The sequence below is a fragment of the Phascolarctos cinereus genome, unplaced genomic scaffold (genome assembly GCF_003287225.1).
Source record: "Phascolarctos cinereus isolate Bilbo 61053 unplaced genomic scaffold, phaCin_HiC Scaffold_2;HRSCAF=192, whole genome shotgun sequence".
In the NCBI taxonomy this organism is placed as follows: domain Eukaryota; kingdom Metazoa; phylum Chordata; class Mammalia; order Diprotodontia; family Phascolarctidae; genus Phascolarctos; species Phascolarctos cinereus.
In genome coordinates this window covers 264,995,815-265,020,077 of record NW_027555625.1, presented here as the reverse complement: position 1 = coordinate 265,020,077, position 24,263 = coordinate 264,995,815, and the positions used below count along the sequence as shown (strand labels likewise).

Below are 24,263 nucleotides of genomic sequence, written 5' to 3'. Positions count from 1 at the left end.
AGATTCTTTTTTTGTATCTGTGAATTGAGTGGGCAGAATACTGGGGTAGAAATTTCACCAATGCAGCTCAGCAACTCTTCCCTAACATAAGTATTAGAGAGTTAACTGGGCCACTGAGAGGTTTAATGACTTGTCTGTGGTCACATAGCTACATGTGGCAAAGGCAGGATTTGAAGCCAGGTCTTCTTATCTCTACTTCATTCACTCTACCATCCAGCTTTATATCATGCTGGGTGTGTGGGGGGGGGAAAGACAAAAATGAAAACCAGATGTTGTCCTGAAGGGGCTCACGTTCTTCTGGGGAATGTCAAATGGACACAGGAGTAAATGCCCAATAATATAAAGAGTGAGAGAACTGGTGGAAACAGGAAAGGCTTCCTGGAAGAAGTGGTACCTGAGTTGAACCTTGAAGGAACCTAAGGAGTCTATGATGGAGGGAGGTAAAGAAGGAAAGCATTCCAGGCATGGGGACAGCTGGTGCAAAGGCAAGAAAGAAGATGGCTAATTCTAGCAACAGCAGTTCCATTATGCTGGGAGTGTGTGAAAAGAAGTCGTAAGAAATGTCTAGGAAGGTAGGTTGGAGTCAGATTATGAAGGACTTTAAATGCTAAGCTGAGGAGTTTGTATTTTATCCCAGAAGCAAAGAAATGAGGAGGGAAGTCATGTAGTCAGACCTGTGCTTTAGGGAGACTATTTTGGCAGCTGCAGAAGAGAATGGACCGGAAGGGAGGAAAATGCTCCCTGGAAGCAGGGGGACTGATTAGGAGGCTACTGCCACAGTTCAGAGAAGGGACTGTGAGGGTCTGAATGAATATGGAAAATATATGAGTTGAAAGAAAGGGATGTGGAAAGTGTCAGGGGAGAATTGATAAGACTTGTCAGTTGATTGGGTACGAGGAATGAAGGAGATGGAGAAGCTGATGTGACTCTAAAGTTGCAAACCTCAGTGATGAGAAGGATGGTGGTACCCATAAGAGAGAAGTGGGGAATTTTGGAGGAGGGATAATTTCATGGGAGAATGTTTTGAGTTCTGCTTTGGACATAGTGAATTGGAGTTGCCCGTAGGCTATTAGATTGGTTATTTGAGACTAGAGCTCAGGTAAAAGACTAGAGCTGGAAACAGAGATTTAGAATTATCTGCATATAGACGGTAATTGAACCAATGGGAGGAAATTAAATCACAGAGAAGAGGGCCCAGGACAAAGTCTTTTGCTGGACACCCATGCTTAAGGTGTGGGACATGGAGGATGATCTAGCAAAAGAGATGAAGAAGGTATAGTTACATAGGATGAGAGCCAGGAAAGAGCAGTGTCAAAAGTGCTGAGGGAGGAGAGAATATCTAGGAGCAGTGGTTAACAATAGACATTTGATTTGAGGAAAAGATATTTGCATTTAGCCCTTAAGAAATCCTTTGTAGAGGGAGTAGTTTTAGTTGTATGGGGATGTCTGAAGCCAGATTACAAAGGATTTATGAATGAGTGGGAGGTCAGGAAGTAGAGGCAATAAGCATAAAAGGCTTTTTTCTTTTCTTTTTGGAGGCAATTGGGGTTAAGTGACTTGACCAGGGTCACATAGCTAGTAAGTGTATAAGGTAAGATTTGAACTCAGATCGTCCTGATATCAAGGCCTGTGCTGTAGCCACTATGCCACCTCACTGCCCTGGAAGGCTGTTTTCTAAGAGTTTGGTTATGAAAGTTCATAAGATAGTGTGAAGGCATGGTAGGGTTAAGCCAGTAAGTATCAGAACTAGGATTCCAGCCTAGGTATCCTGAGTTCAAGTCCTGTGTGCCTTTCTACTATTATCGTGATGCCTCTCATAATACATACTAGAAGTAATTATTTGTTTTCTAAAAGGCTAAAGTGTTATCTTAAAGGTGCGGTGGGGGGCTGGGGGGTAGAGGGTTCTTAACCTTTTGTATATTATGTTTGTCAGTGTGGTGAAGCCATTGAACTTCTCAGAATAATGTTTTTAAATTCATAAAATAAAGTACATAGAATTAGCAAAAGAAACCAATTATATTGCAATGCAATTAACAGAATGTTATTTTAAGAATTTACAGGCCCCCCAGGTGAAGAATTCCTGTCTGAGAACAAGCATTCTTAATGAATTTTGAAGTGTGACTTCATTGATAAAGTTTAATTTACACACAACTCTTCCTAGCTACGTTTTCATTGTACCAAGTGAGATACACTTAGGCTATGTAAGGTTCTTGCCCTGGGGAAACATACTTTAATGAAAGGGAAGTAAGAGGGGCAGCTAGGTGGCCAGTGGACAGAGCTGGGCCTACTGTCAGGAAGCCATGACTTATAAATGGACTGAGACACCTATTAGCTCCATGACCTTGGGCAAGTCACTTAAGCCTTGTTTGCCTCAGTTTCTACAACTGTAAAATGGGAATAGTAATACAGCCAACCTTGCAGGATTGTTCTGAAGATCAAATGAGGTAATGTTTGTAAAAAGTGCTTAGCACAGTACCTGGCACATAGTAAGTATTATGTAAATGTGTATTTCCTTCTCCCTCTCCTTTAGTTAAGCTGGATTTTCACTAAATGTCATTGAAGTAAAGGCATTAATCTCTACTGGTGTAAAGTTCTACATTAACTAGTAGTCTCAGCCTTTCACACTGTTGATCACTCTCTCCTTCTTGATGCTCTCTTCTCTCTTGGTTTTCAGGACACTCTTTGTCTCTCCTGTTTCTCCTCCTTCTCATCTGACCTCACCTCTGTCTCATTTGCTGGATCTTCCATCATGTCATGCCTTCTAAATGAAGGTGTCCCTCAGGGTTCTGTCCTGGACCTTATTCTCTTCTCACTCTATACCACTTCACTTGGTGATCTTGTTGGCTGTCATGGATTTAATTACCATTTCTATGCTGATGATTCTCAAATACACTTATCTTGCCCCAAACTCTCTTCTGATCTCCAATCTCATATCTCCAATTGTTTTCAGACATCTTGAATTAGATGGCCAGTAGACATCTTAAACTCAATATGTCCAAAATGGAACTCATTATCTTTCTCCTTAAAACCTTCCACCCTTCTACCTTCCCTTTTACCATAGAGCACAACGCCATCCTCTTAGTCCCTCAGGCTCATAACCTAGGAATCATCCTAGACTTCTCACCATTTCTCGGCTCCTAAATGGAGTCTAATTTCACCATTGTAAAATCTCTCCTATATGACCCCATCTCTCTTCTGACACTGTCACCACTCTAGTACAGGCCCTCATCACCTCACACCCGGATTACTGCACTAGCCTGTTGGTAGTCTCCCTACTTCAAGTCTCTCCCCAATCCCTCCTCCATTCAGCCACTAAAGTGATTTTCCTAAAGTGCAAGTCCGATCATGTCACTTGCTACTCGATAAAATCCAGTGGCTTCCTATTGCCTCTAGGAACAAATACAAAATATTCTCTTTGACATTCAAAGTCCTTTGTAATCCAGCCCTCTCCTACCTTTCCAGTTTTCTTGCCCCCTGTTACTTCCAGACAGGTACTCTTTGATCCAGTGATACTGATTTTCTAGCTGTTCTACAAACAAAACCCTCTAGTTCTCAGCTCCAGGCATTTTCTCTGCCTGTTCCCTGATCCTGGAATGCTCTTCTTCTGCTCCAACTAATGACCTCTGCCTGGCTGCCTTTAAGTCCCAACTAAACACCCCATCTTTTACTGGAAGCCTTCCCCTTTAATTGTAGTGCCTTCTGTCTGTTAATTATTTCCTATTTATCCTGTATATATAGCTTGCTTTGTCTATATTTGTTTGCACGTTGTCTTGATTAGAAGGTAAGCTCCTTGAGGGCAGGGATTGTTTTTTATTTCTTATTGTGTCTCCAGTGCTCAGCAGAGTGCCTGGCACATAGTAGATGTTTAATGAATGTTTATTGATTAATTGATTGAGGGCAGGAGGTAAAAGAGACAGTCTGCCTCAAGGACAAAACCAGAAACAACAGCTGAAAGTTGGGGTGAAGTAGATCTTATGTTTCACAAGGAAAAACTTCCTGATAGAGTTGTCCAAAAGTGGAATGGGCTGCCTTGAAAGGCAGACCTCCATCCCTGGACATTTTCAAGTGGGGGCTACTATGAAGGGAATTCCTGCTCTGGTATGCTCTAATGTCCTTTGAAGTCCCATGCAAATATGAAATTCTGTGATTCTGAGATATCTGGGCACAGGGAACCCTTCCAAGATCTATCAAATGATGCCATGCTCTTACTATTACAAGTCTCCTGACTGGTAGGCTTGCCTTTTTCAAGACTGTATACCCTCCCTACTGCCCCTCTAGTTTCCAACCCCTTCCCCCAATCTTACATTAAGAAGATTAATCTTCCTAATATATTCCTTTGATGATATCATTTTCCTTCTCAAAAATCTTCAAGGATTCTTTACTGCTCACAGAATAAAGTTGTAGTCACAGAATTTTAAAAGTAGAAGGGCCCCTGGAGACTATTTAATCCAGGCGTTCTTAACCTTTTTTTGTGTCATGGATCCCTTTGGCAATCTGGTGAAGCCTATGTACACTTTCTCAGAGTAATGTTTTTAAATACTAAAATAAAATACAAAGTATTACATAAAGGAAACCAAAGGATGATGAAAATAAAGATATTTTTTCCCATTCAAATTCACAATCCCCTCCCCCCCATCTATCCATTGACCCTTTGGGTGTCCACAGACCATAGGTTAAGAATTCTTGATTGAATCCAACCCTTTCATTTCTCAGAGGGAAAACTGAAGCCAAAGAAAGTGAGTTGACTTGACCATAGTTACACAGTTACCAGACAATTGTCTGATATTCAAAGTTCTCCACAATCTCGTTCCCATCATATTTACTGTTAGTCCTATCTACACAAAGACAAAACTAGTCAATTCATCATCCTTCAACCTTGCTTTGTACTTTGTACACCCTTACTTTGCTTATATGGTTCCCCTCACCTAGATTAGCCTCCTTTCCCCCTTTTTTCCAGCCTACTCCTGACCTCTTATGGAAACTCAAATTATGGCCCACTTCCAATCTTCTCTAATCCCTCTTCCATATTTAATCCATCCCTACTGCCTGACATCTTCCTTATCCAAAGATATGCTAATATCACACCACTGTTCAAAACCTTGCAAAGTTGCTAGCTCCTAAATTCACACTCAGCTTTACATTCAATGTCATCCACAAGTTAGCAATACCACCATCTCTCCAGTCTTACACTTATACGGTCTTAGCTCTTATACTATTTTATCTACACTACTGTTCAGTCAGAGTAGATTACTTTCCCAGTATGTCTGGTACAGTGGAAAAAGTGCTAGATTTAAAAACCTGGATTCTAAGCCCAGTATTACTGCTTTGAGAATGACAACCTCTTTCAGTCTCTGTGTCTGTGTCTCTGGAAAACTAAGGAGTTAGAGTACATGACCTTTAAGGCCCTGAATGGGGCAGCTAGGTGGTAAAGTAGGTAGAGTGCCAGGCCTGGGGTCAGGAAGAATTATCTTCCCGAATTCATCTGACCTCAAACACTTCTTAGCTGTGTGACCTTGGGTAAGTCATTTAATCTGTTTGCCTCAGTTTCCTCATTTGTAAAATGAACTGGAGAAAGAAATGGAAAACCACTCCAGTATCTTTGCCAAGAAAACCCTCAAACTGGGTAATGAAGAATTGGGACACAATTGAATAAGGATCTGAACACAACCCATAAGTTTTTATCTACATGCGTTTGCTTGTACTGTTGCCTATATCTTGCCTCACCTGAAACAAGATAAGGTAGATAAAGGATTTTGCAAATGTCAGCTGTTATTTTTATCCCCAGTTCCTAGTCTTTAAAGTCCAACTCATTCCACTTCCTTCATAACACCTTTACTGAAGCCATCAATAACTGAACACTTTGTAACTCTTGAGCACTTATGTTTGATTTGTAATAATTGTGTGTCATATTCAACTACTAGGCCTAAAACTATGAAGCTAATCTAAACCTTGTATTCCATTCCCCCACCCCGGGGCCCAGCTCTGGGCACAAAAAGACCTACTTTGAATTAGACAGAATTCCCTGAAATTTTTCCTCACCACCAGGGGCCAGTGATGTGCTCCTCTCAACTCTCACTACACTTTTTCATATTTCTCTTATGAAATTATCATGGTCTGCCTCCTAGCAGTTATCTGCTGTCCCTCTGTTATCTCCTCTCCACACCGGGGAGAAGCTGGAAGGCAGGAAGGATTTTACCTCTTTCTCTATCCCCCCAGGATAGAAACCTGGCAGAGCCCCGCAGAAAGCCCGCGCCCAATTTTGTTGAATGAATGAATGCAATTCATTCTGGACCACATGGTAGGAAGGACATGTAATAGAAGAAATAACTGATGCACCACTACACTTCTATGCACAGACATGTCTCCATCAGTTAAAAAAATTTAATTTATTTTGTTAAATGTTTTTCAAATTACATGTAAACATTTTTTAACATTCATTAAAAAAAATTTTAGTTCGAAATTCTCTCCCTCCAGCCACTCCCCCACCCATTGAGAAGGCAAGCAATATGATAGCAATTATACATGTGAAGTCCCATCAGTAAAATTAAAGGTCCAACTACAGAATTCTGGAAGTTAATCTCCAAGATGCAAACACTCCCTAAAATCCTAGATTAGAAGATGACCGCATGTTGGCAAAAAAGACTGGCCAAACCGAATCACAAACCAGTGTCGACGAGCCACACCCCCTTCCTAGGGTAGGCCAATGGAAAACGTCGGTTGACAGTAAGCGCGAGCCTGACTGACCAATGGGAAGAGGCAGTTCACAGGGCGCTCACGCCAGACGGGCCATTGGAAAGCAGCGCCTCACGGTGGGCTCGCGCCGGACCGACCTCTTTTTCACCCTCCTAGAGGATTGTTTCTCACGGTTGTGACGTAATTTTAGTGCGCCGGAAATGGAGGTCCTTGGAGCGCGCCGCTGAGCTCTGGGAAGGAAGTTAGCCTCGCTGTGGCTCCGGCTCCTCGGGGGGCGGTGGCTCCTCGGCCTCCCGCTTTGTAGGGAGTCTGCGTCATGGGAGACGAGATGGATGCGCTGATTCCCGAACGCGAGATGAAGGTCAGGTTCAGTGCGACCTGGGCCGGGAGGGGCAGGGCAGGTCCCATCGGGACAGGCCACGCCGCGCCAGGCCTGGCCGGGCTAGGGGGCGTCACTCAGGCCCTGCGTTGCCTTGGAGAGAGAGCCTAGGCGCTGGAAGAGCCTACATTCTGTGCCTCTGGCCTCCAGTCTCTCGCGCCGCTAAATGCTGGAGTTTAGAGCTTACGGTGCATGAGAGAATGAGAATCCAGAGATTTGGGTTTCAGTTCCATTTTCTAGTATGTTTCCTCCTAGGTTCGATACCTTGCACTACCCCTGCATCTCTTTTTCAAGGGATCGTAGACTTACAGCTGGAAGGACCCGAGGGACAGATTATGTTGTCCGGGCCGCCCTCCGCACCCATTTTACAAATGAGGAAACTGAGGCCCACAAAAATTAAATCTTTTGCTTATTGCGCTTTTGTGTAAGTCATTCCAACGTCCAAAGCCCAGTGCTCTCCCACTACGAAAGGAAAAACTCAGCATCTGCACCTTTTCTATCTAGCTGTTTACCCAGAACAGAAAGCTATATGAGAATGGCATAAAGGGTCTTTAAAAAGCAATAAGGCATAGATTTCCAAAAGACAAGAAGGCTGTTAGCATATATTTGGCACATAAAACAATCTCCGCTTCCCAAATATGCACAAAACCAGAGGGAAGTAAGTGAAACTATTCCTTGGCCCCATGTTGCATATGTTTGGAGAGAGAGGAACCCAAAGTGGAAGTGATTTGTGGAAGAATTGTAGCATCATGGAAAAGACAGAAATGGCTCTGGAGGGCACCATCTTATTTAGCTATAAGGTCCACATAGGCACACATGAATCTTACATGCTGTTGTGGAGGGGCTCCAAATCTTGAGTTTTCTTATGTGAAAATCTAGACTAGTCTTATCTGTTCTCAATACCTCAGTTTTTTCATCTGTAAAATGGGGGGAAGTAGGTTAAGTGTTTCTGAAGTTTTTTCCAGTACTGACATTCAATCCTGGCTTAGTGGAATTCCTTGGTGGAATTTGTCTCTTGGGCAATATGTATCTGAGGGGCATGTTCCAGAGACAGATTGACAGGTTGTTGTGATGGGAAGTATTGCTACACTGGGTATCAGAAGATTTACTACTAAGTCATAGTGTGATTCTGGGACACTCCCTTCCTTTGTCTGGGCTTCATTTTCATTATGTTTAAAATTAGGGGATAGAACTAGATTGTTACTAAGGTCTTTAACATTCTGTGGTTTCTGGCTCAGTAGTCCTTGATGGATTTAGCCTTTGAAGCAACAATGAAGGGGATGTCTTGGACAAAGTTAGGTCAACATTGTGATGAGAAATGTGCTGAATTGAGAGTGAAGAGATCTGAGTTCTGCTTCCATTAGATTGCAGACTTCTTGAGGGCTGGGAATATCTTTTGCTTCTTTTTGTATCCCCAGCGCTTAGCACAATGGCTAGCACATAGTAGGCTCTTAATGAGTGATGATTGACTGACTAACTTCTAGATGTTCCAGTGACTCATGGTAAAACCTTGAGCAAGTCACTTCCCCCTTAGAGGCTGTTTTCCCATCTGTAAAATGAGACTAGATGGTCTCTTAGCTCAAGAATACTAAGGATTGTGATCCTTAATGCTAATGACTTAATGAGCTAATTTATATCATTGATTCATCTGTCATCTGGCTGTTGGGTAACTGTGATCTCAGAGGTCCAAAAATAATCCAGATCATACTTAGAGAAAATTTTGTTGTGGGTCTGGGTTTGGGGGGGAGCGAATCACAGTGGTACACTGGACCAGTGAAACTGCCCACAAGAACTGTCATAATCCTTTTTGAGTTTGTAACTGCTACTTCAGAGGCTATTGTTCTCTATGTATAATATAGTTATTATGATCCCCATTTGACAGATTTAGAAACTGAGTCTCAGAGAGGTTAAGTGACTTGCCCACATAACTATTAAGTATCAGAGGTGGGGTTTTAATCTGTGTCTTCCTGACTCCAAGGTCATCATTCTTTATTTGCAAAACAGAAAACATTTTCTCCGTGTATAAAACCACTCACACAAGTGCCAATTCTGTTCAAGACCCTTAGCTAGGTGTTGAGAATACAGAGATGCAGAATGACATAGGCTTGGTCCTCAAGGAACTTACATGTACATGTATAAATAGGATTCAAGGTAGACAGAGATGGAGCAAGAGATATTATTTTGATGTGCTGAAATTTCATGGTTGTGAATATTTCTTGAAATAAGCCATTTAGAATTAAGTCAGCTTTCTTGTTGGTATTTTTTGAGTACTCATTATGTACATAGACTTTGTGCCTTGTGGGAATATAATAGTAATTCAAATTTCTATAATCTTTTGAGGTTACAAAGTTATTTTCTTCACAACACCCCTATAAGGGAGCGCAAGTTTTGTTGTCTCCCTTTTACAGATGAGGAAAGTAAGGCGCAGAAGAAAAGTATCATTCTAATAGTTTCACGGCTACCAAGTGTCAGAGCTGGAATTATTCAGTCTTCCTTATTTCAAGTCTTGAATTCATTCCACTACACCATGGAGAGAGAAATAGAAGGCATTGTCCTTATTCAGAAGGAATTTACAGTGTTCTTAGTGAGGAGGTAGAATCTATATCCATGTGTAAGAGAGTAAGACTGTATATAATTGTACGTATATAACAGTAAGTGAGTAAAAGAAAACTAGGGTGAGCTGAATTTGTCACGGAAGCAGTCAAGGAAGGAGTGGGAAGTATTATGTCAAGATTTTCTTTGTAATTATATTTGACCTAGGTAAGCAATACCTCTTGTCATCATTTAAGCTATTGAATTACTCTCTTTTTATTCTTTATGACAGGATTTTCAGTTTAAGGCACTGAAGAAGGTTCGAGTCTTTGAACCTCCTGAAGAGCTGTCCAAAGACCGCTGCAGTATGCTTACTGTGTCTAATAGATATGGTCTAGTGTTTGCTGGAGGAGCCACTGGGTTTCGGGTTTTTCCTACCAAAAATCTTCTTATTCAGAATCGGCCTGGGGAGGATCCCAATAAAATTGGTTAGTACAATTCAACAGACTCTTATTAAACTCCTACTGTGTGAAGAACTTGTTGCAAGTTATTGATTTTTGTAAGGTAGAAGAGAGAGGAGTGTAGTGAAGTACTAATGAAGTAGTCTTTTTCTCGAAGAAAATCTCTGACATGGTCACTGAAGACTGTGATTTTAAAAGTATTACTAAGTTGACCAGAGATTCCCAGATAAGTGCCATAGCACCCAGAGATACCATAGCTATCCCTGAGGTGTCGGAAATAATCCATGAGGGTCTTCCTTTTAGGGTATCTGTTCATCCTTTCAAGCACAAAATAGAGAAAAATCTAGCTTACTCTTTTATTTATTTATTTTTTTGTTGGGTTTATGACCTGATTGTATAGTGTCTGGGAGGAGTTTATTATATCACATTTTAGTTGATCTAGCAGTACTCTTGTTAGGGAGAAGATGGGCAAATTGTGTACCAATGATAGAATTATTGTATCACTGGGGCCGTAAGCAACACTACTTTCCAAGACTTTCCAAAGCTGCTCTTTTTATGTTGGGAAACCCTGACTGGGTTACAGAAGAACCAAAACTTAATGAGGTTTAATCGCATCTTAATATTAAGGGTGTATGTCTGGAAATCTTTTCTATAGACATATATTTTGCTTATCATAGTACTAAATTAAAGGACAGTTTTTGTCTGCATGCTTATCTTTTGTTTCTTGTCCTTTTTTTTTAATAGTTGAGAAAGTTCCAAACATATTTATCCCTATGAAATTCCCAGTATACCATTTGTCTTTGAGCTGTGATAATCTGACACTCTCTGTTTGTATGACGTCCAGTGAATTTGGCCTCATTGCCTTTTTTGATGTTCGCACACTCTCAAATGAGGTAAGGAACTTGTCAGCTTATCTTGGAATCTTTATTCAGCATGAAAGTACAGTTTCTGGTGTTGAGCACTCACCTCTGAAGCACATGCCTGCAGTTTTGCTTACAGAAAATGGTATTTACCCATTACTGAATCATAGAATCTTAAAACTGAGAGCTAGAAGAGATGATCTGCTATAGCAGCTTCTCCTGAGATGATGGCATCATTGTTTTACACATGAGAATTATGAGACTATAGAAGGGTAGATTGCCAAAGGTTGGTGAGATCCTTGAACTTAGGTCTGATGCATGTATCTTGGTGTATTCTTATTGCTTCTCCAGTCTGTATGCTCTTTGGCAAATATTTTAGTCACCTGCTGCTCGTCAGGTATTTTTAGTTTGTCTTTGGTGTTGTAAGTTACTTTGAATATGTTGAACTAAAGGAAAACGATTTCAGCCTTAAGACTTACAAGTCATTATAGTCAGAAGTTATTTCCCCACTCTGGGCCTTAGTTTCTCCATCTATAAAATGAATGGATAAAACAAAGGGATCACTAAGAAGCCTTCTGATTCTAAAGTTCTTTAATTGTATGGGGATAGTCTGTAATTGGGAGAAGCTAGCATAGACTGGTTTTGTCTGAAGGATGTGGTGCTTCTATGTGTGTTTTAAAAGGCTAAACAGCAAAAACGCCCATTTGCTTATCACAAACTGATGAAAGATGCTGGTGGTGTGGTTGTTGATATGAAGTGGAACCCTACCATCCCCGCCATGGCGGCAGTTTGTCTGGCTGATGGGAGTATCGCAGTTCTACAAGTCACGGATGTAGTGAAAGTGTCTGCAAGCCTTCCACCATCTGTAGCAGTAACATCTGGTAGGTAATAAAAGCTTTGGCCCTATATTGTATAGTTATGTAATTCTTTTTAAAAATTAATTTCTAGAAGTAATATGTGACATTAATATCTGAAAGAGGGGATAGTATTCTTGGAAGCAAGAGAGCATAAATAATTTAGACTAAGAGTACTTAGTTTTTCTGAGGGAAGAAACATTTTCATACTGCTTGCTGGTCTTCAATTGGGATTTGAGAATAACTTAATATCTCTTGTTCTAAAATGAAATGAATCTCTGGTGCATTCTTTTTCTCCTTCTGAGGAAAAGAGTATTAGAAATGATAGTGAGAAATTGAACAATTTTCTCATACTCATAGGACTGCTTAACTGAGGTGGAAAGCCTTAATCCCTCTGGGCAGGTCTCACTTAAAAAGCATTCTTAGCCCTCAAATGATTGGGACTAAGACAATACAGTTTGGTTGGATCCTACACATATTCTCAGTGTCTTTATCTATATTTAATAAATTCCAAAACAAGCTGCCTTCTTCTTTGAATTGTCTAATAAAGCAACAAGTGGTGATTATGTAAATTATCTTGTCATCAATCTCAGTTGTTAACCCAGTTTTTGAAAATGCTTACTAAAATTTTCTTTTTTCCTCAGTGTGTTGGAGCCCTAAAGGGAAGCAGCTTGCTGTAGGAAAATATAATGGAACTGTGATCCAGTATCTCCCTGTAAGTTTAGTCTGCCTCCTCATGTGTGTGAAATTTATGTAAGTCACTCACCGTTATCTTTGTTCTCTTGGCCTCGAAGATGGGTGAAATCAATATGAGACTTTTGTGTTTGGCATAAATTGCTTCGTTCCTGGGGAGGACCAGTTGGAACTTGGCCTGGATAGTGTTGATTATTTGAAACAAGGCCTTTTGTCTTACAGACATTGCAGGAGAAAAAAGTAATTCCTTGCCCTCCATTTTATGAAGCCGATCATCCTGTAAGAGGTAAAATACTTTATATTTAAAGTTGACTGCTTTAAAAAAAAGTTGGAATGACCCCTGATGAGTTGTTTTTAAAGTATATTCACATTAGCCAAGTTTTGTCACAAAATTCTCAAAACTATATGCTATATTTTATCATCTTCGGAACCATTTTGAGTAAATTTTAGATTCTTTTATACTCACGTTATTTCAGTTCAACATAGGAAAGCAGTTTTTGATGAATTGCTCTGGGAGACTCTATTTGTCTTTATATGCATGTCAGTTTTTCCTAGAAAAGTACATTTTTTTTAAGCCCCCAGAAAAAATTAATAACTATTTTGGCCTGAAAGCTTCTGTTAGGTGCTCACAGTCAAAGGAATCTTCTCTGAGTTCTTAAAAGTTACTTGATTTCATATATTTAGATATTAATTTTTTAGTATCTAATGGACAGCATCAGCCATGAACATTGCTTCATCTGTTATTTTTAATGATGGATTCATTAAAGTATATCCCTTTTCAGTTCTTGATGTGCTGTGGATTGGTACATATGTCTTCTCAATAGTGTATGCAGCAGCAGATGGGACCTTAGAAACTTCCCCAGATGTGGTGATGACCGTACTACCTGTACGTATGCTAAAATATATATATCCTGCTTGTGAACTTAATAGCATTGATTTAGGTGTCCTTTTAACAAATTATTTTTGCTTGAATATCTTTTCTTTTTCTTTGGAATGTTTTATGTTCTTTTACTTTGGATTCTAAGTAAAGGAATACCCAGGTACCTGTCATGTGTCTCATATCTTCTCTAACCCCCACTAGTATAATTTTTAAAAAGTCAGTTTGGTAAGCATTAAATAAAATAATGTTGAAAATTCACCGTAGAGAGTTTGAACCACGAATCCAAGGAACATGCTTGTGTAGCTCACTGTGGTTAGTGTTTTATTCATACGGCCCTATTTAAAACTGGTTGGATTAATTTGATTGTAAATTGAAATTCTTATTTTAATTTAAGAAAGAGCCTAGCCAAAGTTCTGAGTATTTGCCTTTTATTTTTCACTTGAGCTAATCTATTAGAAACTAAGTATATTTAGGGCTCAGTAATTATTTGAAAATAAATGAAGAGCACTAAGTGTTGTTCATTCCTAGGGATCTAGATTCTTTGATCTGTCAGTTGATATGTGAAGTCACTGATAGTGGCATTCTCTTAAGTGGTGCAGATCACCACTGTCATCCTGGTCTTCTCATTGTGTTCTATTCTTGTCCCTGTCCTACTGTAAGTCTTCTCTGGGGGTTACCCAAATACTGGGGGTGGGGAGGCCTTTTTTGTGGGGGAAGGGAGGAGAGATAGGCATTTATATAGGGTCTGCTATGTGCCAGGCACCATGCTAAACACTTTACACATATAATCTCTCTAGATCTGTTGAGTTTGAAATAGTGGTGAACTGAGGCAACAGAGTTCTGAGTATGATCAGTTTATTAGCAGGACTAGCAGTTATTAATAAATGGGGTCCAAGGCTCCTCAGTAACCAAGGACACACCTGAGAGTCAAGACAGCTCTTTTATAGTCATATAGAGGAACCCAAAAATAGAAGTTGACATCAATCTGGCATAACAAAGATGTATCTCACTTCTGATAGGTCAGTGCTAAGGTTACTAACCAAAGGTACATCAGTTTTTTACAGGGTAGGCTAACATCCTGTGGAGAGTCCAGTGGTTGGCAGTATCTGAGAGAGAACAAGGAGCTTGTGCTGTACATGTTGCAATTGCTTATAGATTAGAATATAGATTAGAATTTTATGGCTGGAGAGTCCTGTGGAGGGGAATTTAATGGGTGGAAGGTGGCCAAATAGGGAGCTAACAGCTGTAAGCTTAAGGAGTTCAGAGAGGGCTCAAGTTCACATACTAAAGGAGAGTAACTCATAGATAGCAACTTGACCATTAATACATAGTAAGTTGATTGATTAAGCCTTAATAAAATAGAGGAGGTCATCCATTTTCAATTACACAGATCTTTGGACTTTCCTTGGATACTAATGGAGTACGTAGGCTGTGTACCTTGAATTGTTCTTTGGTTATCTCTCACTCTCATATTTCTGACCCACCTCCTTTTCCAGACATACTTCTCTCCAAGAATATCTTCTGTGTTACTTCTCTCATGTAGCATACTCTTGCTTACCATGCGCTTTCATTGACTTTTATAGCTTTAGTTCTTTTGAGACTTGGGGATTTCCATATAGTATCATTGGAAGAATTTTGATGTTAACAAAATGGATCTTTATTTCAAGTAGAAGCTTAGGATTATTAAAAGCACTGCATGGTTACCCAAAAGCCATTCAGTCTTCTTTCTTCCTTATGTTCAATTAATTGTTCCTTCACAGTGTCTGTCCAAGATATATACTGATAGACCACCTCTACAGGTTGCCCATCTCACTAATATCCCAATCTGGACAACAGGCTTTCTTAAAACATCTGGTTTTTTCTGATGTGGGTAGTTAAGTTATTTGAGTGATGATAGTTTTTTTAAAATTAATTTATTTGTTTTTAGTTTTCAACATTCACTTCCATAAGATTATGATTTTCAAATTTTCTCCCCATCTCTCAACTCCCCCTACCCCAAGATAAATTGGTGTAGGCTCAACATATATATTCTTGTTAAACCTATTTTCACTTTAGTCATGTTGTGAAGAATTAGAACCAATGAGAGAAACCATGAGATATAAGAAACAAAAAAAAAGAGCAAATAATATGCTTTAATATGCATTCAGACTCTATAGTTCTTTTTCTGGATGTGGACAATATTTTCCAGATGATAGTTTTTTTTAAGGAGCCTTTTCAGAGTTCCAGGTCTTGATGTCACCAGCACAAAGCAGGAGTAACTGAAAGACCTTGCTATTTATTTTTTTGTTCAGTCATTTTTTAGACATGTCTGATTCTTCGTGATCCCATTTGGGGTTTTCTTGGCAAAGATACTGAAGTGGTTTGCTATTTCCTTCTCCAGCTCATTTGACAGATGAGGAAACTGAGGCAAACAAGGTTAAGTGGCTTACCTGGCGTCACTCAGCTAGTAAGTGTCTGAGACCAGATTTGAACTTGGGAAGATGAGTCTTCCTGATTCCAAGCCCAGTGTTCTTTCTACTGCACCCACTAGCTGCCCTTACTAGGGAATCCATAGGATCATAGGTTGAAAGCTGAAAGGGCCCTTTGAAGTCCAACCCTCTCATTTTATAGATGAGGTTTAAGTGAATGGCTCAGGGCCACATAGCTGGTGTGTCTTAAGTTAGGATTCAAACCCAGGTCTTCCTAATTTTAAGTCTAGTGCTCTATCTGTTACATTGCTGTGCCTTTCCCCAATTGGATTCTGCCCCAGACATTCCTGTGACAGTGACAAACACCTGTCATGATCATTCTTCCCATTTTTTGCCTTACTCAGTGTTAATACTTAGAAGATTAAACAAAAATAAGGTTATCTCTGTTACTTACATTTTTCAAGCACTTATATTTTCAACATAAAGATGGGAAGATATCTTACAGTGAAGCTATAAAAGCAGTTATTTTGTTCTACTGAATCTGGTGCTTTTTTATAGTTTAATAATAGACGCAGTACTGTTTTTTATTTTCTATACTTTTCAATCATTTGTATGACTATAAAGATGTGTTCTTCTCTATAATGTCTTTCTGAAAACTTTCCTGTTCCTTTCTTATACATTTATCAAAGATGTTCTGAGTACATGTGTAGAGTATTCTTATCAAAATTTTCTAGGGATGGGAAAATAGGTATATGGGTCTTGATAGCCCTTTATTTAGAGGCAGGGATGAAACTAAAGACTGTGATTTTAAAAAATAAGTTTTATGATACCTTTTGTTTTTATATTGCAGTCATTTCCAAATATGTGTCCTTTGCATGTCCCACTTAAGTATTAAACCCTTTCTTATAATAAAGAAAAAAAAATAGGCAAAAACATCCAATAGAGTTGATCATCTCTGATACTAGATGGCTCCCCACCTCTTTGCCGAAAGGGAGGAAGGTATATTTTCTTTTCTGTACTCTGGGACCAAGATTGGTCATTACAGTTACTTATAGTTCTTCCTTTCCATGCTCTTTTCATTTATTTTATTGTATTTACTGTGTATGTTTTTCTCATTGTGAATACTTCAACCTCTGTTAATTTGTAAGTCTTCCTATGTTTTTTGGAATTTCCTGTATTTGTCATCTCTAACTATACAGTAATGTTGTTACATTTACATATCACAGTTCATTGAGCTATTCTTACCCACTTTATTTCCATTTCTTTACTGCCTCAAAAAATGCTGCTTTGAATATTTATGTATACATGGGACCTTTCATCTTTTCTTGTATAATTCCATTTTCCACAATTGTTGGGGACTCTGGCTTATTCTAAGTGCTTAACATTTCCCCCTCTTTTTGATATCTTGAGAAGTAAATCACTTAGTACCATCAAAATTGTGTCACCTCCAGTATGGCCTTCCCCTGGTGTACTTAGTCTAATCCAACTATTCTTCCCCTCTTTGTTTTCTTTGTTGTGATTTCTGTTTCCTTATGTAGGATGTTGGGAGCTGTGATGTTGGAGTTCCACCATTGTTAATGGGGAAGAGAGTTAGTTGTAGTAATTATTACAGGTCTTTTTCATTTTTGTTTTGTTGTGCTCCAGTTTCATCTTTAAATGCTTTCAGAACCATCTGGCTTAATTGGCTCTTTTGTTAAGTTTTCTGTAAATTTGTTTTTACCTGGACTGCTTCTTATCACGTTGTGAACGAAACTACTCATAATCTTCTCAGTAAGATTTTACAGCTAAGTATATATTGTAAACTGCTGCTGCAGTTGGCTGCCATATCTTTCCACTTGGCATGAAAATCAAGTGTTTGTTGGCTGAGCTACTTTCTAGATTCTTTTAGTCTCCTTATTGTGGGCATTGATTTACATTGGCTAACTTCGTTAGGAAATGGTGATAACCTATGTCGAAGTTTGTCTTTTCATCTATTTAACCTCTTTTTGACGTCAACAGCTTGTTAAAAATAGCCAGCTTGGAGTTAACTCATTTGCAACCCAAATCTCTCTTTATTCTTTTTTGGCAGTGATTTTGATCTTTGTTCTAACAAGTCAGTGGTCTGACTATATACAGGCAGCTGATTTGGAAATGACTTCTGCATAAGTAACCAAAATCATTTCCTTTCCATTAGAATAGAATCAGTTTTCATTTTTGTGATGTTCTTCAGTTTTTACCATGTCTAACATTTCCAGAATCTCTTTTTGAAGAAAGTATTTATAATCTGTAGGCAGGAAGCTTCCATATAGTCTGGAATCTTTTGGCACCTTTCATTTTTACCTTTTAAACCATTCTAGATCAAGGGTTCTTAACCATGGGTCTGTAAACTTTTTTTTTTTGATGAGGTTATGGGGGGAGGTGGTTGGGGTTAAATGACTTGCCCAGGGTTACACAGCTAGTATGTGGCCAAGCTAGGATTTGAACTCAAGTCCTCCTGCCTTGTGCTCTATCCTCTGTGCCACTTAGCTGCCCTTGTAAACTTCTTTCAAAAAATATTTTGACAACTGTGTTTTGGTATAATTGGCTTCCTTTATAATCCTATGTGTTTTATTTAATACCGTTTTTAAAAAATTCTGAAAAGGGCTGTCTTGATTACACCAGACTGCCCAAAGAGTCCATGATATAAAAAAAAAAGCTTAAGAACCTTTAGATCAACTCCTGAACCAGCCTGAACATTTCATGATTTCTTAAAATTTAAAAGCATTAATTTGTGTTAATTGGCAATGTATTTCTTGGGACACTGAACAGTGTAGATTTGGAGGAAAGGGGTATATCAGTTATTCATTTTTTTCCTCTTCCATGTTTATAGAAAAAAGAAGATAAGCATCCAGAGATATTTGTGAATTTCATGGAGCCTTGCTATGGTAGCTGCACTGAAAGACAGCATCATTACTATCTCAATTATATTGAAGAATGGTGAGTCTACAACCCAGGAAAGAGATTTCTTTCTCTCACTACAAGGTCAGAAATCATAGTTAGGTTTCTCTTTGGTAATCTTTTTGCAAATGGGAAAAAGAGAGGCTAAATACTGTGACAGCATCAGCTGTTGCTAGACAGAAATCTGTGATAGTTCCTACTTCAACCTCCTGTCATCCACAGGTAGTATAAATACACAATTAAAAAAAAATTAACTTAGTTCCAGTGATTGCTTATAGGGAAATTGGCATTTGAGGAACATTTCTAAGTCCTCCTCTTGAGCACAAGTGGAGCTGGAGCTTAAAATTTCACTAAGCAGTACTTCTGCTTATATAGCAGAATGAGATAATGTTTGTAAAGCACTTATTTAGCACAGTTCCTGGCACATAGTAGGTACTTAATAAATGCTTGTTACCTCCTTCCTCTTCTATAACTAGTAGGGAATACATATTTAATGATTTTTTGCTCCTTGCAGAACAGTAGCAGGAGCTGTTTTTCTTTGTCTGCTGCTTTAAACACTTTCCTTACATCAGTCGTTTGAGATAAGTACTACAAAGATTATCATCCCCATTTTTTACTGGTGAGACAGCTAAGGCTCAGAAACATTAAATCTCTTGCTTGAAGTCACACAGAGTTTGCATGTGAGAACCAGGCCTTGAACCCACATATTTCCTGAATCCAAATCCAGTACTCTTCTTTGCTCTGTTGTGTCTGTGCTTGTTTATCAAATGCTATTACTGTTATTATTTGATACTGATGCATCTTTCTCTTGATAAGACATAGTGCTGTTGGCTGACTTTTTTTGGCTATATTTCTTGACCCAAAAAATGAAACACTGTCTGTAAAGCCCTTTCTGTTCTACAGCTGTATAGACCACATCACTTTGTCTTTAACTATTCAATAGAGAAATTAAATTTTCTGTATTGACATAATGATATATTCCTTTATAAATGTTACTAGTTCAGATCAGGTTATAGCCTCTGCTTATGATGTAATGGTGATCTGGGTTTGTTTCTTGAAGGGACCTAGTGCTAGCAGCCTCTGCAGCCTCGACAGAAGTTAGCATCCTTGCCCGACAAAATGATCAGGTACTTTAATTTTTATATAATCTCTGATGGTTTTCTAAGTAAAATTTCTAGGGGAGTAGGCAAATTAAAATCGAAAGAGCAGTTAAGATATGTAAGTTTCACATTACTTCTTTATTTCATGTCTAGACTATAGAAGCACCTGAATGACATCCTGGCGCTGTAAACAAAATGGGCCATTTGCTGTAGGGTGAGGCAGCCTGTAGATACATCCAGGGTATCAGATTTAGTGGTAACCAAACACTCATGCCCTCAAATGATCAGTTATGGATCAGCAGGGTAGACTAGATGACAAAACCATCAGTGAGGCAGCTTGTGCTTTTGTGTGAGGTGGGACTGAAAACTAATCTGACCTTATTCCTATTCACGGTAACTTTTTTCCATTAGCTTTCTTAAACCCATTTCTTCCCACTCATGTGTCTATGAAGAGTTGGAACTGGGTGACCTAAGATCCTTTCCAGATCTTTAAGTCTACAATCCTCTGACCATAAGACAGTAGTTAACACTTGATTATGTCTCCCATTGTGTGTGTGGGTTGGGGTGGGAATGTGGTTGGGAATGATGTATGTGATATCAAACAGTGGATAACAGGTCATTTATGTTTGATCTTGGAACAATAGCTCACATTCACATAGCACATTAACGTTTACCAAGCACTTTCCTTATGTTATCTCCTGCAGTCAAAGATTTATTCTTTGTGGCAAGAGGCTGAGCCCAAATAGCTTACAAGATCATATAGGCAATTACTGGTAGCCAGGCAGTGAAGAGACCCAGCTAATAGATGCTCTTTCTACTACATTATACTGCCTCCACAAAATGAATTTTCCTAATTTATTATAAGGAAGAGAAAGTAAATCTACTTTATTGTAATATAGCTTGACTGTTATCACAGTTTAAGGAGAAGAAATTAAATTTCCCAGCCTCTAGATTTCTGAGGCTGCCCTGGGCTTCCACTATTTTAATGCCAGATTGGATTTAAATGTTAGAATGAATTTGTAGATAAAAAATTAATCCAAGAGAAGTGATTCTTCACTTCTCACATGAGATGAGATGAAAAGCAAAACAAACTAAAATGGCTCTTTCTTTCTTTTCAGATTAGCTGGGAATCCTGGCTTCTGGAAGACTCCAGCCGAGCAGAACTGCCTGTTACGGATAAAAGTGATGATTCCTTGCCTGTGGGTGTTGCTATAGATTATACCAGTCAAGTAGAAATACCTATCAGTAAGTGAGATGCTCGCTTTTTAAACTCAGAAATGCAAATTTTTTTTTTGGTGAGGCAGTTGAGGTTAAGTGACTTGCCGAGTCACACAGCTAGTGTTGTGTGTCTGAGGCTGGATTTGAACTCAGGTCCTCCTGACTCCAGGGCCGGTGCTCTATCCACTACGCCATCTAGCTGCCACCAAGAAATGCATTTCTTTCAAAAGATTGTTTGACTCCAAGCATGATATCTCCGGAAGTACATGTTAATGACAAATGCATGCATTTCACTGTCTCTCCACTGTACTGCTTAAACTTATGCATAATTGCCATTTATTTTGGTGGCGTATAGTCCCCTAAAACCCTTCGTAAGGGGGTAGTTGTTGAGACTGACACAGATTATAACACTTTATAACATTTTTCTCTAAAATCTAGAAGCTTAAATTTGATGTTAATGCCAAGATAACTCAGTTGGAATTTCATTCCTTGATTATCTTGGTTATCTTTTTTCTTGGTTATCTTTTTTTGGTTATTTTTTAAATCACAGTGTTTCAGATAGTTTTCTTTGGTGACACCTCATAGGTTAGAACAGTCACTTATTGGGATGCTCCAGTCATTTTAATGTCAGGTTGGATCTGAACTCCTGAGAATGTGTGTAGCTAACCACTTCGTGTTACTTGGAAGGGTTCCACAAAAAATGGTTTGACCCACTCCTTCCAAACCCTGGCATCAGACACAAGAGTGGCATGCTTTTCCTCTAAAGCACTTGCCATTTGTCAATCATCAGATTGCTGTGATAGGCATGGAGTAATGGAAGGATTTCTGGGGTAATCTTGCTGTAGGTTTTGTATCAGTGGTTCTCAAACAGGTAAACCTCATGTCTGCATTATATCTCACACTATTTCCAATCCATTTCCCACACCCCAATCTCCACCCTCTACAAAAAAAATAAAAAGGCCTGTACTTCATCTGTTAGTCATCAGGCAACATTCTTTCTTTACCTTCTGTGTGCCTAACATTATGCTAGGTACTTTGGTGGCACAGAAATAAAAGATGTTCTTTACTCATAAGGGGTTTTGAGTATCCAGTCTGGTTGGAGAGAATTAGGTTTGTTTTTCTGGTGCCACTACTGCTAAATGGCTATTTAGAGTGCTACAACTCTGGTCTCCCTCAGACATTGCAGCATTTCTTAATCATTGAAAGGGAAAGATTTTCTGGAGAAAATTCAAGAGCTTTCCTCTAAATCCTTGCCTTGCTGCCAGAGATAGTTCAAGTTGTTGTTTTTGTGACTTATATCAAGTCCTTACGACTTCTTTATTGACAATATGTCCTTTCCCCATTCAGTGAGACAATTGTGTTTATACTAAAAATGTGGTTTTAACCATATGGATTTGAAAATTGTGCCTTTTCAAGCATGGAGTCCAAATGTTATCAGTCTGGTGTTCTATATACCACCTACTATGTTGACGCTTGGCCAAATGTTGTGAATCAAGAGAAATACTTTTCATCTGCCTCCTAGTGCTCTAAGCTTTGGAACTGTGTCACAGTCAAGCACCATTAAATTCTACAGCATAATCCCCTTATACAAGCCTCAGTCATGCAGGACTGTTTGGTCTGATTAGCTGTTTGCACTGAACTGGTCCAGGGGAGAAGCTGGTTCATTTGCTTACCCTTGACAAGTCTGAACTGACAAAGCACATGTTTAGGATTCAATTGTGAATGAACAGCCCTCCGCTTTGCTTTTACATATCATTTTCCCACTAGCAGTTCTGCCTAAAGATTCATGTTTTTTTAATTTTAAATGCTTTGAGGATTCTCATAGTTTTTCATAACTTGAGGCATCCTGGAACTACCCTTTGAGCTCTGAGATAACATTGTAAAGCTCAGCGCCTTTGATAGAGTGATGATCTTCATATAAGGCACAGCAGGAAGCTGATTATCTAATACAGGGATGGGGAACCCATGGCCTTGAGGCCACATGTAGCCCTCTAGGTCCTCAAGTGTGGCCCATTGAATCCCAGCTTCACAGAGCAAATCAGCTGTGGTATGAAGGTTAAGAGTCAGATCCCAGCAATGTTAAGTATATTATCTCCTTGTGGGAAACCTGCTGGCCAACTTCTTGTCTCAACCAGTGTTTCTGGGTTCCTAAATTGACAGTGTCTCTCCTTTTTATCTTTCTCTTTAATAGATGACGAAAGGACCCTTCCTCCTGCTCCAGTTCTGATGTTGCTTTCAACAGATGGTGTACTCTGTCCATTTTATATGATCAACCAAAATCCTGGTCTCCGGTCTCTGATCAAGACCCCAGAACAACTTACTCTAGAAGGAGAACGACAACCCAAATCATCAGGTACACACCCTCTAATTACTTTTATGGACAAGGAATTTGTAGTGAGCTTGTTGAAGGGTTTTTCTTCTCAGAAAAGAAGGAGCCAAAGAAGTACAAATTGTGGTTATTCAGTTAGAGTTTAGCACATTCATTAAATATGTACTGAGTGCAAGGCCCTGTGCTAATCTGTTGCATCACAACTCCTGTCTTCATATGGGACAGGGAATTCTATAATTTCCTGTAATACAGAGCCATCTTGAACCCTTGTCAAGGAAGGTTAGTTACTGTGGTGCCTGGAGGATCACATTCTAAGTTCGGCTCAGACATTGTGCCACAAGGACACATCTCAAGTAATACATGTGTTTATATGCTAGAGCTGGATACAGAACGTCTCAGGTTTGCTACCTTCATGTTCAGAGATATCGACGGGAAGTGCAGTGTTCGGTCATTTATGTCGATAAGACTAAGAGAAAGAAGAAGTGAAGTTCGTGTGGTTTGGGCAAGTCAGCGGTGTTTTACATTACTTTGTGGTAAGAGCATTTAGGCCTGGAGGCAGGAGAGACCTGTGTTCGTATCCCACCTCTGTCACCATCTAGTGCTATCCTGGGTGCTTAACCTCTTTGAGCCTCTGTGAAATGGGAATAATACTCGTAGTGCTTATCTCACAAGGCTGTTGTGAGGATCAAATGAGATGATGTACAGGAAAGCACTGTGCAAACCTTAAAGCACCGTGTAAATGTCTTATTAGGATGCCTTTTCTCATACTTTTTACATTGGTACATTCCTAAATGGGACTATTAAGACACCTAGACTACTGATGAACAATACCAATAGCCCTTTGGTGACCAGGGGACTAATGTCCTGGTTCACTTATTTGTATGGGACTTTCTGGGTTTTTTGTTTGTGTGTGTGTGTGTGTGTGTGTTTTTGGTTGTTT

The 24,263-nt window shown here is 39.3% G+C and overlaps 1 protein-coding gene across 1 annotated transcript in view; it reads left to right on the top strand.

Annotated features, from left to right (window-relative positions):
• The first annotated feature begins 6,868 nt into the window (after positions 1-6,868).
• The window catches only part of NUP214 (nucleoporin 214), a 102,601-nt gene continuing 85,206 nt past the window's right edge, over positions 6,869-24,263 (top strand). The window contains 11 exon segments of the mRNA XM_020973511.2: positions 6,869-7,054; positions 9,897-10,092; positions 10,810-10,958; positions 11,608-11,806; positions 12,424-12,494; positions 12,695-12,758; positions 13,255-13,358; positions 18,609-18,715; positions 19,737-19,803; positions 20,895-21,021; positions 23,186-23,347. Of these exon segments, the coding sequence (XP_020829170.1) occupies positions 7,010-7,054; positions 9,897-10,092; positions 10,810-10,958; positions 11,608-11,806; positions 12,424-12,494; positions 12,695-12,758; positions 13,255-13,358; positions 18,609-18,715; positions 19,737-19,803; positions 20,895-21,021; positions 23,186-23,347 (1,291 nt within the window). The 5' untranslated portion in view covers positions 6,869-7,009.